General features: G+C 35.8%; 2 protein-coding genes across 2 annotated transcripts; both read right to left on the bottom strand.

Moving 5' to 3' along the window:
• Nucleotides 1-1671: 1671 nt before the first annotated feature.
• On the bottom strand, nucleotides 1672-5881 carry LOC110371169 (uncharacterized). Its single transcript, XM_064034939.1, has 8 exons — nucleotides 5849-5881; nucleotides 5259-5347; nucleotides 4852-4990; nucleotides 4359-4498; nucleotides 3608-3668; nucleotides 2585-2696; nucleotides 2145-2240; nucleotides 1672-1801 (listed from the first exon to the last, which is right to left on the bottom strand). The coding sequence occupies exons 2-8, from the start codon at nucleotides 5335-5337 to the stop codon at nucleotides 1742-1744; spliced, it is 687 nt and encodes a 228-aa protein (XP_063891009.1). The 5' UTR covers nucleotides 5338-5347; nucleotides 5849-5881; the 3' UTR covers nucleotides 1672-1741.
• A 2024-nt stretch (nucleotides 5882-7905) lies between these two features.
• LOC135116930 (uncharacterized) lies at nucleotides 7906-13891 on the bottom strand. The gene is made up of 8 exons (XM_064034757.1): nucleotides 13833-13891; nucleotides 13487-13575; nucleotides 13092-13230; nucleotides 12582-12721; nucleotides 10129-10189; nucleotides 8812-8923; nucleotides 8372-8467; nucleotides 7906-8035 (listed from the first exon to the last, which is right to left on the bottom strand). Exons 2-8 carry the CDS (start codon nucleotides 13563-13565, stop codon nucleotides 7976-7978), a joined length of 687 nt encoding a protein of 228 aa, XP_063890827.1. The 5' UTR covers nucleotides 13566-13575; nucleotides 13833-13891; the 3' UTR covers nucleotides 7906-7975.
• Between the last annotated feature and the right edge of the window lie 2113 nt (nucleotides 13892-16004).

Raw genomic sequence — 16004 nt, 5'->3', positions numbered from 1 at the left:
TATACCCCTTGGTTAGACTGGTGTCAGACTTACTGGCTTCTGACTACCCGTAACGACTGCCAAGGATGTTCAATGACAGCCGGGACCTACAGTTTAACGTGCCATCCGAAACACAGTCATTGGTGTCTAAAATATACTTAGAAAGTACATACAAACTTAGAAAAGTTGCATTGGTACTTGCCTGACCTGGAATCGAACCCGCGCCCTCATACTCGAGAGGTTGGTTCTTTGCCCACTAGGCCACCACGACTTTTTTCGTCCCATAACACGACCACAAGGTAGTGTTATGGGACCCCTTTTATTATTATTATACATTAATGACATTCCCAATATAACACCACACCAATGTATCTTATTCGCAGATGACATATGTATTATTATCCCTAACACTGACCGACCGAAGACGAGGTTAATAAAACCCTAGGACATGTAATACAATGGCTAACACACAACGACTTACAGGCTAACTTAACTAAAACTAAATATATACAATTTTCTTATTATCAAACCGTAACCAAAAAAAATATTTTGCAATATAATAATACAGTAATCAGTCCAACCACTGACATTTAATTCTTAGGTATAACTGTAGACAATTACTGCAATTGGAAATCACATATTAATTACGTATGTTCAAAAATAAATAAGTTTGTCTACGCACTAAGACAGCTTAACAAAACGGCTACACAATCCACAGCCATTGCTGCTTACCATGGTTATATAGGATCAGTATTACGATATGGTTTATTATTATGGGGCAACTCAACTTTAATAAATGAAGTTTTCCTGGCACAGAAACGTTGCTTAAGAGCAATATGTAATGCCAGTCCCCTTGATTCTTGCAAACCCCTATTTCAGAAAACTAAAATACTCACAATTTTTTCCCTTTACATCATCGAAATTGGTCTCTTCGTAAGAAAGCACCCACAATTGTTGGAAAAAGTCTCAGAAAAGAGTGTATTCAGCAAAAGAGATCCTAGCAAGATTGTTTTACCAAAATGCAGAACCACTCTGTTCCACAGAAATTGTATGTTTATGTGTGTAAAAATATACAATAGAATACCCCAAACTTTCAGACAACTTCCACTACGATTGTTTAAAATAAAACTAAAGCAATGGTTAGCAGAAAAATGTTATTATACAATTTTGGATTTCTTAGAAAATAAGTAATTAGAATGTATGTAATAAGTTATAATAATAACACCGCAGGGCATCTGAGGCGGATGACGGCTTCTGACTACCCGTAGGACAGATAGGCAGTCGCTTCTTGTAAAGAACTGGTACTCAGCTGAATCCGGTTAGACTGGAAGCCGAACCCAACATGATTGGGAAAAGGCTCGGAGGATGACGATGATGACTAACATACATTTTCAAATCATTTTCGGTCATTGTCAAATGCTCGTGCTCTATAATATGTCCTGAGCAGCTGGCTGATCTCCTTTATGGGAACAGCCGCCGTGGCCGAAATCGGCCGTGAACGCCATTAACATACATTTTACGTTAAAAATTATGATATTCAATATTTTACCATATTATAGGCTTCATAAAGCATCAATAAGTTTTTGAACTATAAACAAGTAAGCACACTTTTGACAAAACAGTGACACAACTAAGATCTTCAGGTAATATTTTCAGGAAAAGCTTTGAGGATATTGAAATTAAAATAAATACTTGTAGTTTCAATGAATTTAATAAGTCTTTTGGTCGTAATAAATATTCAGGCCATGTCCACGTATCGTGTTCACAGATTGTCGTTGATAATATCCTTGACGATGATGCCGATGAGCTCGTTAAGTTCCTCCTGGAAAATAAATTAATATTGTTTTTAAAATAGTCTTTAATCCCAAGGCAATACTACCTATCCTGCAGCTCTAAAAATAAAAAATTGAATAATTACAAACACTGTTATTTTTGATAGCTGGTTTTCATCTTTCTCGATCTACTCAATTTCTCGTTTTCAAGAGCCTAAGCTCTCGACGCACACGTCACGTGCTCACGACGACACGTGCGTCTCAACACACGTTAATTTATCAACAATCATATTCGAACCATACATTCGCGATTGCTCCGTCACTAGCATTTGTCAAAGAAATCTTGCATATTTTTTACACTTACAACTAAAAGAGGTATGCCTCATAACTTACGTTGAATTCGTTCAGGGTGTCAGGAATAGTTTTGGCGATCAGTTTGTTGACCTGTTCGGCGTAGTTCTGGCCCTGGATAGCCAATCTGATGTTGCTCTGAAATTGAAAAATAACAAAGATGTGAGATGTTTTGTTGGAAAATACATTTCTATATTAAAAAAACATTGATAAAGAACAAAATTGTATTCAAATATAGTCTGAATGGGCCATCGAATGTGCCCACAACCTTTTTAAAGGCTTTTTTTTAACGACGTTTAAAGTCATCAAATGACCCCTCCCGCTGTGGGTTAGCAGCGGCGAGGGAGTGTCAGACTCTTACTGACTAAAAACGCGTATGCCTTTTATGTACAAGACCGCGGTAACTCTTCCGAACAATCCCGCAGCCCCTATGGTTTATACGGAAATACGTTTGTAGACGGTATGAATAGCGGTATACTTACAGAGATGTTAGGAATAGACAGGTCGGCGGTGACGCTGTTGATGGAGATGCCCGAGATGATGCCGATGTTGACCCTCACATCCAACTTTATTACCAGATTGCGGACGTCGACTCTGTAATGAATAAACATAAATTAAGAATAGAAGAATTAAGAAGAAAAACTCTTGCTGCCTTCTAATCTTATCACTACATAGTCTTTACTAATATTATGAAGAGGAAAACTTTGTTTGTTTGGTTTTAATGGATAAACTCATAAACTACTGGACCGATTTTAAATATGCTTTCCCCATTAGAGAGCTATATTATCTGTGAGTAACATAGGCTAATTTTTTATCCCGGTCCGGGCAGTAGCTCCCACGGGACGCGGGTGCAACCGTGGGAAAACGGCTAGTATAAAATAAAGTCGCTTTTTCTATCCCTATGTCCCTTTGTTCGCTTAAATACTGTTATCCCACGAGAAGCCGAGGCGGGTCGCTAGTAATACATAAATGTATGTTGCTCTTTCTCGCAAAAACTAATGAATTAATTTTGATGAAACTTTCCAGTAATATAGCTCTTATATGTATATGAATAACTTCGAGAAACGGCTGGCTCTAGCTGACATTTATAGTATGCTATAGTGTTTGCTATACCTATCTCAAGAAATTAAGGCATGATGTAATATACTAACTAATGCCTTACCTATATGTCTATACCTATTAAGAAACAATTAAAAACAATAATCTCCTGTGTGATAACTATTAATTCTCACGTAATCTAATCTAGTTTATTGGTCAAGCGTAGGCAGCTCATTGTGATTTAATACATAACATGCGTGTTAGATAAGCTATCAGTTTTACTATGTTGTTAACTAATAGAAGTTATTTTAGTACTTATTATCATTCACAAAATTAATAGGCGATATCGTTCTCATGAATATTACGAGTATGCAAAATTTTCTGTTTGGTTTTTCGGATACCATACAGTAGACCGTATTTTGTTTTTAATCATGCTAGGCCAAACAAAATCATTTTAAATATCTCACCTGCCATCACCACGGACAGACAGGGTGTTGCCGAAGAGGGTAGCATCAGCGTTGATATTTCCTGAAACATTCACGTAAAGTTCTTTAGTTTAAAAATCTGTCATTTGGATTTAAAAGTCATCTTTCGCACCACTAGTTGTCAATCGCATGTTCACTACCAACGTGTATACGCTGTAGCTACATTAATACAAAAAATACGAACGAGTGAAGTTTCTTTACTAACTTACATTGTAAAACGAAAAATTGTACGATATTTTTTTTCTAGCTAGGATCCGTCAAGTTGGAACACCTTTAGGATGGAGATGAAATTGAAGAAAACTTATATTTGCAAATTAGCTAATACCTAGTTAAAAAGATGAAGGAAAACATCTTGAGGAAACCTGGAGTATATAGTCTAAAATCACCAACCCGCATTGAGCAAGCGTGGTGATTGATGCTCAATCCTTTTCCGTGTTAGAGGAGGCCTGTGCCCAGCAGTGGGACGATAAAAAGGCTGTAATAGTATAGTTATCGGCACGAATCTTGAGCTCTGACCCACATCTGCGCAGAAGTGATTTATTAGCAAAGAACCAATCCCGAGTTACGGCTATGACGCGATGCACTGCGGGCCAATCACCGCTTTAGCCCGCCCCTGCGCCTCACTTCATACCACAAAAGGGACCCAATAAATTACTTCTGCGCAGGTGAAGGTCAGAACTCAAGATTCGTGCCGATAACTATAACAGCTAATAGTTTAAATGTATATACTTACTAGCAAAAACGTGGATGTAAGGCAGTTCAAGTTCGAGGTCTAGACGAGCGGACAAGAGGCTAAAGTTGATGTTGTTGATCACGATGTCACTCAGGCCGGTGCTCACAATATCCTCTAAAATCGCGTTCGCGTTGAAGATCCTGTAAAAGGAAAGTTTAAAAAATTCATATTTTTATTTTTGCGTATTTTATTTTTGCCTTTGTGCTAATCAACATATATTAACCAGTATATTAACGTATTTAATTTAATGTGATTAGGGACGACACACCCAACACTCTTATGAACTCCCCTTATATACACACTTATATACTTATATACCCTCTTATATACCCTCCCCTTATATACCCTCTTATGAACTCCCCTTATGTACTCTCTTATGCATTCCCCGTATATACATATTCTTATGAACTCCTCTTATATACTTTTAGGAACTCAATAAATGGCAACCAACTCCCAAAAAACCTCTAAAGCTTTAAAATAAAGTGAAACTTACACAGGTACAGGTAGTGCATACTCGAGGACCTCTCTCTCGATATGTAGGGGGTCCAGACCCGCGTCCTTGATCTGTTGGCTGACGTTCTCAATTTCGCTGACAATATTATCGGTAATGAATCTTGCGCTTCTTTCATTAGCTAAAACAATACAAGTTTTTAAAGATTAGCGTGAATTAACCGTGATTTCGTAAGTCGATATTGTTTATTTTTTGCGTCATTCGATGTTTTCTAAATGAAATGATGAATTTTTAAGTGATAGGTACTCATTTTGTGGTCACATTTTGAGATGCAAAAAAATGATTTAACAAAAGTACCTACCTACTTATATTCATTTGGTTTTGTTACATATGCAATTATTTAATTAATTAGATGAATCTAACACCTTTTGAAAAACTTCAACCATTACCTGTCTCCGAGTTCAACCCAGGCAGGGCTGTGGCATTGATGCCCACGACGAGGATAGCTAAGGCAATGAAGGTTTTCATCTTGATTTTTCTATAAAAAAAATGAAATAAATTGTTAGATTCTGAAGAGCTATTAGTCAGAATTACTGTTGTGATATCAGGATAGCATGATGGCTGACAGAGGAATCTCAAATAACTTAGAAATAGGGCAGTTTTTCACATGCTTACGTATGAATATAATTAAACTAAATTCGAAAAATTCAAGCTTAGATCGTCAGAAATATAAGGCAAAAGTTTATTTCGCATGTAAGTAAGTGACCTTGAAATTCGCAATACAATTTGAAAGTGCAAAGAGATAAAGTAAGGAAGGAAAGAGAAACTATTTTCTCTTTCCTTAGGAACTTATTAACTTGTGTACGAATAATTATCCGATAAAATCGTTGTACCTACTTGAGAGGTTGAGACTTCAGATAGCAAGGTATGAAAGAAGTAAATAATAGAAGAATTGGAGTACAGGCAAAGGAATAATGATGACGATGAATTCTATCAGAAATTGAAAGAGAGGAAGCAATAAAAATCTAAACTGACTTACATTTCAGCTGCTGAAGTAATACTGACACCGAAAATATTTATACAATCAATATGGATAATTCTTGTAGAGATAAAGACATGCTTACGATAGTCAAAATTGTTAATCCCTTAGTTATCAGTCCTCTTGCCACTGATTGGGGGGAATTAAAATGTTTGATAACTATAATTTGTTGACATTTTCTCCAAAGTATCATTGAAAATTGACCAGTCTAACGTAATGAAAAGGTTGTTTATTACAATTGAGATAAAGATCATCGGATTATTGACAATAGCAAGATGTGACGTATTTGGAAATACGTGATTTCCTAAACTGTCCGGAATCTGGAAGATTGAGCTTATTTAAACAGCGTCGCGCGATCGCAGCCTGCCATACGCACTCTATCCTCGCAATGCACTTGGTCGCCAAAACTGAATGCGATTTATTTGTTAAAAATTAGAAGACTATTCTGTCTAACCGAAACCAAGTCCAAGTCTTAATGTCATAACAACCTTATGTATACGTTTTTATGATTTTATTAATTTTCTTATTTTTATGGAATTCCTAACGGGAACAAATATAATGACCACCATAAAATGCTTTGATACCCTTAGTTTTGTAACCAGAAATATCTACTGAACACCAGAAAAATAAAGTCTAAAAATGTAATAGTACCAGCACTTTTAGTCACGACTTCACTTTAAATTGTATTCGACCACCAAATTTAGTAAATGATCACCAACTCTTGACCACCAAATTAATGTATTATTTTTGCCTAAATAAGTCACTGTGATTGCCATAAAATGTAGGCTTATTACCAAATAAAGTATTATGATGCCATATTAAGTTATGTGTCCGACTTGCAATGCATGCGTGAGTGTCACTATGACGAGTGACAGGGGAAAATGGAAGAAAATGACATATTGAGCCGACCCCAAGTAAATTGGGAACAGGGCAGGAGAAAGAAGAAGAAGAATGTGTTTCTCAATACACTCCCTCGAAAACACACTCTTATCGCACTGTTTAGAGGCATGCAATAGACAATTTTCCACTCTAGTGCAGGAAAAGGGTCCCCATAATGTTATTACATTTATTGTATCCGGCCGGACTTATTTTTTTGGAGTCAGTTTACTTAAACAGGATAGCAAGATGTAAAAACTTTGATTATCATTTTATATTAAAACGCTGGTATAATTTTGATGATCATTTACTACTTTTGGGATAACAATGATTTATTTGGACTCATTTTGCTCAAATAGGATAGCAGAATTTAAAAACTTTGGTTATAATCTTATTTTAAAATGCGAGTTTCATTTTGGTGATCATTTACTATTTTTGTCTGCTATTTGTTACTATATCTGGTGATCAGTTAAACATAAGCCATTACTAACATACATTTTCAAGCATACATTCTCTCAAGTATGAGGGCGCGGGTTCTATCCCAGGTCAGGCAAGTACCAATGCAACTTTTCTAATTTTGTATGTACTTTCTAAGTATATCTTAGACACCATTGACTGTGTTTCGGATGGCACGTTAAACTTTAGGTCCCGGCTGTCATTGAACATCCTTGGCAGTCTTTACGGGTAGTCAGAAGCCAGTAAGTCTGGCACCAGACTAACCAAGGGGTATCGGGTTAGACTGGTGTCAGACTTACTGACAGACAGGCAGTCGCTTCTTGTAAAGCACTGGTACTCAGCTGAATCCGGTTAGACTGGAAGCCGACCCCAACATGATTGGGAAAAGGCTCGGAGGATGATGATGATGACTTACATACATTTTCAAATAATTTTCGGTCATTGTCAAATGCTCGTGCTCTATAATATGTCCTGAGCAGCTGGCTGATCTCCTTTTATGAGAACAGCCGCCGTGGCCGAAATCGGCCGTGAACGCCATTAACATACATTTTACGTTAAAAATTATGATATTCAATATTTTACCATATTATAGGCTTCATAAAGCATCAATAAGTTTTTGAACTATAAAAAAGTAAGCACACTTTTGACAAAACAGTGACACAACTAAGATCTTCAGGTAATATTTTCAGGAAAAGCTTTGAGGATATTGAAATTAAAATAAATACTTGTAGTTTCAATGAATTTAATAAGTCTTTTGTTCGTAATAAATATTCAGGCCATGTCCACGTATCGTGTTCACAGATTGTCGTTGATAATATCCTTGACGATGATGCCGATGAGCTCGTTAAGTTCCTCCTGGAAAATAAATTAATATTGTTTTTAAAATAGTCTTTAATCCGAAGGCAATTCTACCTATCCTGCAGCTCTAAAAATAAAAAATTGAATAATTACAAACACTGTTTTTTTGATAGCTGGTTTTCATCTTTCTCGATCTACTCAATTTCTCGTTTTCAAGAGCCTAAGCTCTCGACGCACACGTCGCGTGCTCGCGACGACACGTGCGTAATTTGTAATTTATCAACAATCATATTCGAACCATACATTCGCGATTGCTCCATCACTAGCATTTGTCAAAGAAATCTTGCATATTTTTTACACTTATAACTAAAAGAGGTATGCCTCATAACTTACGTTGAATTCGTTCAGGGTATCAGGAATAGTTTTGGCGATCAGTTCGTTGACCTGTTCGCCGTAGTTCTGGCCCTGGATAGCCAGTCTGATGTTGCTCTGAAATTGAAAAATAACAAAGATGTGAGATGATTTCTTGGAAAATACATTTCTATATTAAAAAAACATTGATAAAGAACAAAATTGTATTCAAATATAGTCTGAATGGGCCATCGAATGTGCCCACAACCTTTTTAAAGGTTTTTTTTTAACGACGTTTAAAATCATCAAATGACCCCTCCCGCAGTGGGTTAGCAGCGGCGAGGGAGTGTCAGACTCTTACTGACTAAAAACGCGTATGCCTTTTATGTACAAGACTGCGGTAACTCTTTCGAACAATCCCGCAGCCCCTATGGTATAAACGTAAATACGTTTGTAGACGGTATGAATAACAGTATACTTACAGATATGTTAGGAATAGAGAGGTCGGCGGTGACGCTGCTAATGGAGATACCTGAGATGATGCCGATGTTGACCCTCACATCCAACTTTATTACCAGATTGCGGACGTCGACTCTGTAATGAATAAACATAAATTAAGAATAAAAGAATTTAGAAGAAAAACTCTTGCTGCCTTCTAATCTTATCACTATATAGTCTTTACTAATATTATGAAGAGGAAAACTTTGTTTGTTTGGTTGTAATGGATAAACTCAAAAACTACTGGACCGATTTTATATATTCTTTCACCATTAGAGAGCTATATTATCTGTGAGTAACATAGGCTAATTTTTTATCCCGGTGCGGGCAGTAGCACCCACGGGACGCGGGTGAAACCGCGGGAAAACGGCTAGCATAAAATAAAGTCGCTTTTTCTATCCCTATGTCCCTTTGTCCGCTTAAATACTGTTATACCACGAGAAGCCGAGGCGGGTCGCTAGTAATATATAAATGTAGGTATGTTCCTCTTTCTCGCAAAAACTAATGGAAGGATTTTGATGAAACTTTGCAGTATATAGCTCTTATATATTAATAACTGGGAGAAACTGCTGGCTGGAGCTGACATACGTATGAATACATGAACATCATTTAAAATTATGTGTTTGCTATACCTATCTCAAGAAATTAAGGCATGATGTAATATACTAACTAATGCCTTACCTATTATATATCTATACCTATTAAGAAACAATTAAAAACAATAATCTCCCATGTGATAACTAGTAATTCTCACGTAATCTAATCTAGTGGATTGGTCAAGCGTAGGCTGCTCATTGTGATTTAACACATAACACGCGTGTTAGATTAGCTATCAGTTTTACTATGTTGTTAACTAATAGAAGTTATTTTAGTACCTATTATCATTCACAAAATTAATAGGCGATATCGTTCTCATGAATATTACGATTATGCAAAATTTTCTGTTTGGTTTCTCGGAGACCATACAGTAGACCGTTTTTAGGGTTCCGTACCCAAAGGGTAAAACGGGACCCTACTGGTTTCGCTCCTCTGTCCGTCCGTCCATCATTCTGTCACCAGGCTGTATCTCATGAACCGTGATAGTTAGAGAGTTGAAATTACAGATGATGTATTTATGTTGCCGCTTTAACAACAAATACTAAAAACTACAATAAAATAAATATTTTGCGGGGCTCCCATACAACCAACGTGATTTTAAATAATGGTACGGAACCCTTCGTGCGTGAGTCCGACACGCACTTAGCCGGTTTTTTTTGTATTTAATCATGCAAGACCAAACAAAAATATCTTAAATATCTTACCTGCCATCACCACGGACAGACAGGGTGTTGCCGAAGAGGGTAGCATCAGCGTTGATATTTCCTGAAACATTCACGTAAAGTTCTTTAGTTTAAAAATCTGTCATTCGAGTATAAACGTCATCTCTCGTACCCCTAGTTGTCAATTATTACTCACGAACAACTGTATCCCACCAAAAACATTAAATGTAAAAAAAAGCCAATCCTCTACGCAATTCCTCCACCGTAAAAAGTTTTGAGATCGCATAGAAGCCAAGTCCTGTTCAACTTTATTTGTAATAATAAATCAATATTTTGTGACTATATCAATAGTTTCGTTCACTTTACAATAATATTGACTTGGCCATGAGCACAATAAACTACAAATATAATACAGCATATCTTGGAGTGGTGAAAGTCAAACATGAAGTTTAATATCACAGAATTAATACTTTTAGTTTATTGTTACTAAATGACCGACAGCGAGTATCATCCAACATCAATGAACTGCACATGTACTATGGCGCTTGTTTAGTCCATGGTGATCTCAAATTCCAATCGGTCCATAATCAGTCCAATCGTAAAATCATGTCCATATAGAATATATCAATTCAATGGTATTTACACATTATTTCAAGGACCGACTTCTAACTTGTACTCATGGCCAAGACAATATTATTGTAATGTGAACAAAACTATTGATATAGTCACAAAATATTGATTTATTATTACAAATAAAGTTGAACAGGACTTGGCTTCTATGCGATCTCAAAACTTTTTACGGTGGAGGAATTGCGTAGAGGATTGGCTTTTTTTTACATTTAATGTTTTTGGTGGGATCTAATTTATTTTTTGTAGGTCTCTTTCTTCTCTAACTATATAACAAATTAAATTAACTTACATGCAACTAACTAAATATATAACAAACTAAATATGTACACCTAAAGCAGCACGTAAACAACATTTTTTAAATAAACTATAAAAAATCGAAATTGACGAATTTTTGAATCGAATATCTTTTAGAAAAGAGATTTATTTCAGAAGTAGATGAAATTACTTGATTGACATGAAATTATTTGATTTTTTTTAAGTACTACTTATACTTAGCTATGTAACGAAACCATAGCGCGATTTAGACCAGAACAATGCCATCTATCGAGCGAGTATGCAGTATTTATCGCACTGCATTAATATGAAAGATTTTATCATTATTCATTTAATTTTAACCTAGCTTTTTTTATTCATATGTATGTATATTTAACACATAATAACAATATACCACACTACGTAACAATAAAACAAATACATTTGTACATAAATAAATAACAAAGTTATGAATGCAGTCAAAATTCATACACAATGTTCTTGAAAAACCGCAAATATAAATTTGTTTCCTATTTTTTTATTAAGTTTTAAGGTTTTTATAATTTTCCCTTTATATGTAGCTAATAACCTATCTTGGTGCCAAATTTGAAGGTTCTGAGTTTGCTAGAAGTACCTTAGACTTTTGATGATCGGTCAGTGAGTGAGTCAGTGACAAAATGGTGTAACTTTGATCGCTCATAACTCGTAAACTATTTATTCAAATGTCTTGTAATTTTGAGACTGAGCTTGTTCTAATACTTACTCTTGGTCGTCGAAAACCTAAAGTCCTAGCTTTGTTCACATGGAAGATACAGGGGGCTGAAATAGCCGCGAAACGCTTCGAGAAAAGATGGTACGGCCGTGCCCGCTTTGCTCGAGTCTTGGCTGGGGCACTGCCGTGCCCTCAGATGAAACTAGCGTAAAATCGTGTGAAAACGCTCTCTAACTAGGTTAAGATCAAAAATGTAAAATTGGTGTTCCTAAAAAAGTATATCTATCTCTATCTATCTTACACTAAAAATGCGAACGAGTGAAGTTACTTTTTTAACTTACATTGTAAAAGGAAAAATTGTGGGATATTTTTGTTCTAGCTAGGGACCTGCTTAGTCCGTTTGACCCGTCAGGTATTGATAGGCATTTCAACTAGTAAATGCCAAGTTGGAACATCATTAGGATGGAGATGAAATTGGAGAAAAATTAGCAAATTAGCTAATAGTTAAAAAGGTGAAAGAAAATATCTTGAGGACACCTGGACTTTATAGTCTGAAATCACCAACCCGCATTGAGCAAGCGTGGTGATTAATGCTCAATCCTTTTCCGTGTGAGAGGAGGCCTGTGCCCAGCAGTGGGACGATAAAAAGGCTGTAATAGTATAGTTATCGGCACGAATCTTGAGCTCTGATTCACATCTGCGCAGAAGTGATTTAGCAAAGAAACAATTCCGAGTTACGGCTATGACGCGATGCACTGCGGGCCAATCACCGATTTGGCCCGCCCCTGCGCCTCACTTCATACCACAAAAGGTACCCAATAAATTACTTCTGCGCAGGTGAACGTCAGAGCTCAAGATTCGTGCCGATAACTATAACAGCTAATAGTTTAAATGTACTTACTAGCAAAAACGTGGATGTAAGGCAGTTCAAGTTCGAGGTCTAGACGAGCGGACAAGAGGCTAAAGTTGATGTTGTTGATCACGATGTCACTCAGGCCGGTGCTCACAATATCCTCTAAAACCGCGTTCGCGTTGAAGATGCTGTAAAAGGATAAATTTTATTTATTTATTAGGATTGCCAATAGAAGTCAACACAAGTACAGAATTTATGTTATTTTAAAGGATAAATCAAAACTGAAACCAAATCATTGATCGTTTATGTATCCTAATATTAGATAACATTTATGTACCTCTATATTAAGTTATGAACTCGCCTTATATACTCGCTTATGTACTCCCCTTATATACACTCTTATGTACTCCCCTTATGTACTCGCTTAAGTACTCCCCCTATATACAGTCTTATGTACCTACTCTCCTTATATACTCCTCTTATATACTTTTAGGAACTCAATAAATGGCAACCAACTCCCAAAAAACCTCTAAAGCTTTAAAATAAAGTGAAACTTACACAGGTACAGGTAGTGCATACTCGAGGACCTCTCTCTCAATATGTAGGGGGTCTAGACCCGCGTCCTTGATCTGTTGGCTGACGTTTTCAATTTCGCTGACAATATTATCCGTTATGAATCTTGCGCTTCTTTCATTAGCTAAAACAATACAAGTTTTTAAAGATTATTAGTGTGAATTAACCGTGAATTAATTATTCGATGTATTGCAATTTTAAAGTGATATTAATTTTGTAGTCACATTAATATGAGAGGCAAACTTATGATTGAACAAAAATATTTACATCAATAAAGTTTGATAACATGTTAAAATGGTTAAACGACCGTTTTTCAACTTGATTAGCTCATTGAATTAATTGCATTATTTTAAGAAATTTAAAAAAACTTCAACCATTACCTGTCTCCGAGTTTAACCCAGGCAGGGCTGTGGCATTGATGCCCACGACGAGGATAGCTAAGGCAATGAAGGTTTTCATCTTGATTGATCTATAAACAAAATAAATGAATCGTCAGAATTACTGTTGTGATATCAGGATACTATGACGGCTGACAGAGGAATGCAAGCGGACACAATATTGCTGCGATCCGATAAATGTCGGAGTACTTGAGAAAAAAGGTCAGATAGCAAGGTATGAATGAAGTAAATAGAAGAAGAATTGGGGCATAGGCAGAGGAATAATGATGACGATGAACTGTATCAGAAATTGAAAGAGAGGTAGCAATAAAAATCTAAACTGACTTACCTTTCAGCTGCTGAAGTAATACTGACACCGAAATTATTTATACAATCAATATGGATAATTCTTGTAGAGATAAAGACGTACTTGCGATAGTCAAAATTGTTAATCCTTCAGTTATCAGTCCTCATGCCACTGATTGGGGGGAATTAAAATGTTTGATAACTATAATTTGTTGACATTTTCTCCAAAGTATCATTGAAAATTGACCAGTCTAACGTAATGAAAAGGTTGTTTATTACAATTGAGATAAAGATCATCGGATTATTGACAACAGCAAGATCTGACGTATTTGGAAATACGTGATTTCCTAAATTGTCCGGAATCCGGAAGATTGAGCTTATTTAAACATCGTCGCGCGATCGCAGCCTGCCATACGCACTCTGTCCTCGCGCAATGCACTTGTGCACTGTCGGTCGCCAAAACTGACTGTGGTTTATTTGCGAAAAAAATTTCGCAAGTCAACACCAACAATTAATATCATAACAACCTTAAAAGAATCTCTAATTTTTGCAAGTTTTTATAATTTTATGTAGATTCCTCCCCAGATTTTTCCTAGATGAGGTAGAATTCTTCATTTAAGTCTGACATAATTCGAGTAAAGGATATTACTATGTAAATTTTCTTTTCTGCTAACCTCGTGTATACCATAATATTATTTTTTTCACTATTCATTTTCACTATCCAAAAAAAATTAACAATGATAGCCTAGGTCATTTTTTAAGACTTTTTTTCGAGTACATTGCGATATATTATTTCCCATAAACATATTTGTATACATATAATTATAAAATGTTTAGTCAATTAACCCGCATTGAGCAAGCGTGGTGATTAATGCTCAATCCTTCTCCTTGCGAGAGGAAGCCTGTGCCCAGCAGTGGGACGATAAAAAGGCTGTAACAGTTTAGTCAAAAAAGAGACTTGTCTTTGGATATAATTATCTAAACGCTCTCAATGAAGAGAATATTTTGGTTGAAATTTTCCGTGCCATTTTAACAATTACACGGAAAATGTAACTACTTAGGTACTTATTCCCAAAATATTTACTCAAGGTTTAGCTAAAGTCAAAGTATTTTTTTTAACTCCAAATAGGCCTATCTATGAAAGTTCTTTCGAATCGTCAAACTAGTTCACGGTTCCAAAGAGTCGGTCTTATGGAGAAGATCTGGTAAGAAACTCCATAGACACTCTTTAAAAAAAAAAAACCATTGTCTGTAAAGTCGTTTTACTGACGATAGTTGAACGTGACAACGTGAGTAGCTGCCGATTGTGCCTGTTTGTCGCTCGCTGCGTGCTCTCGCTTGCACTTCAAGCCTTAAACGGAACGCCTCAGAGCGAGGTAACGCCGCATGAGTCATGTTTTTTCGTGCGTGCAGCCGGCTCCATCGATTTATAAGACGTTCTCACGTCAAAAACAATTAATTACAATTTAAATAATATTTCTTCATTTATTTTATGGTTTCAAGCTATTCATGAGAAAGTTATACAATGCAAATGGAGCTAATAATTATGTATTAACAAATTGTTCAGAACAATTTTAGCGTAAATGTGAAGAGAATAATAATGTATATGTTACCGGATGTATAAAGTCTAGGACAGGTCTAGAATAATTATTTTATACATACATATGGGAAATGTATACATTTTCTAGGCATTGTATAAAATTCCAATATCGTATTAGGAAATGTATAAGAATAATGGTTTCTGTAATAAAACACTTTGTTCAAATGAAACTAATAAGGCATTTGGTGAAAAAATCAGGTAACAATCTTAGCGTGAAATTCTACAATAGGTACTCGTATCTTCATGTTACCTATGTTTCTAATTAAAACTCCCAACACTATGACAAAGCTTAAACATTCATTTGGTATGTAATCAGTCTGTAACTTAGTAATTATAATATGACACAATATTAAAGTAAACGCTCCGCACTTAGGCCTTGATATCTTAAATATCTTACATTTCCGATTACTATTTAGGAAATGTATAGATTTCCTAGTAAATGTGTCTAATGTAATTTATTTTACATATGTCCGGGTTTTATTAATTACATAGATTTTCTGGGAACTGCATACAATGACGGATTACATACATTTTAACACCAGGCATCCCTGTCAATTTTATTTCAATGATTTTAAACTGTATATCCGTAAGATCAAGGATACATTTAGGTTATAA

Source organism: Helicoverpa armigera, chromosome 5 (genome assembly GCF_030705265.1).
Source record: "Helicoverpa armigera isolate CAAS_96S chromosome 5, ASM3070526v1, whole genome shotgun sequence".
NCBI classification, from domain to species: domain Eukaryota; kingdom Metazoa; phylum Arthropoda; class Insecta; order Lepidoptera; family Noctuidae; genus Helicoverpa; species Helicoverpa armigera.
Note: the sequence above shows the minus strand (reverse complement) of the source record. Positions and strands in the feature narration are given on the sequence as shown.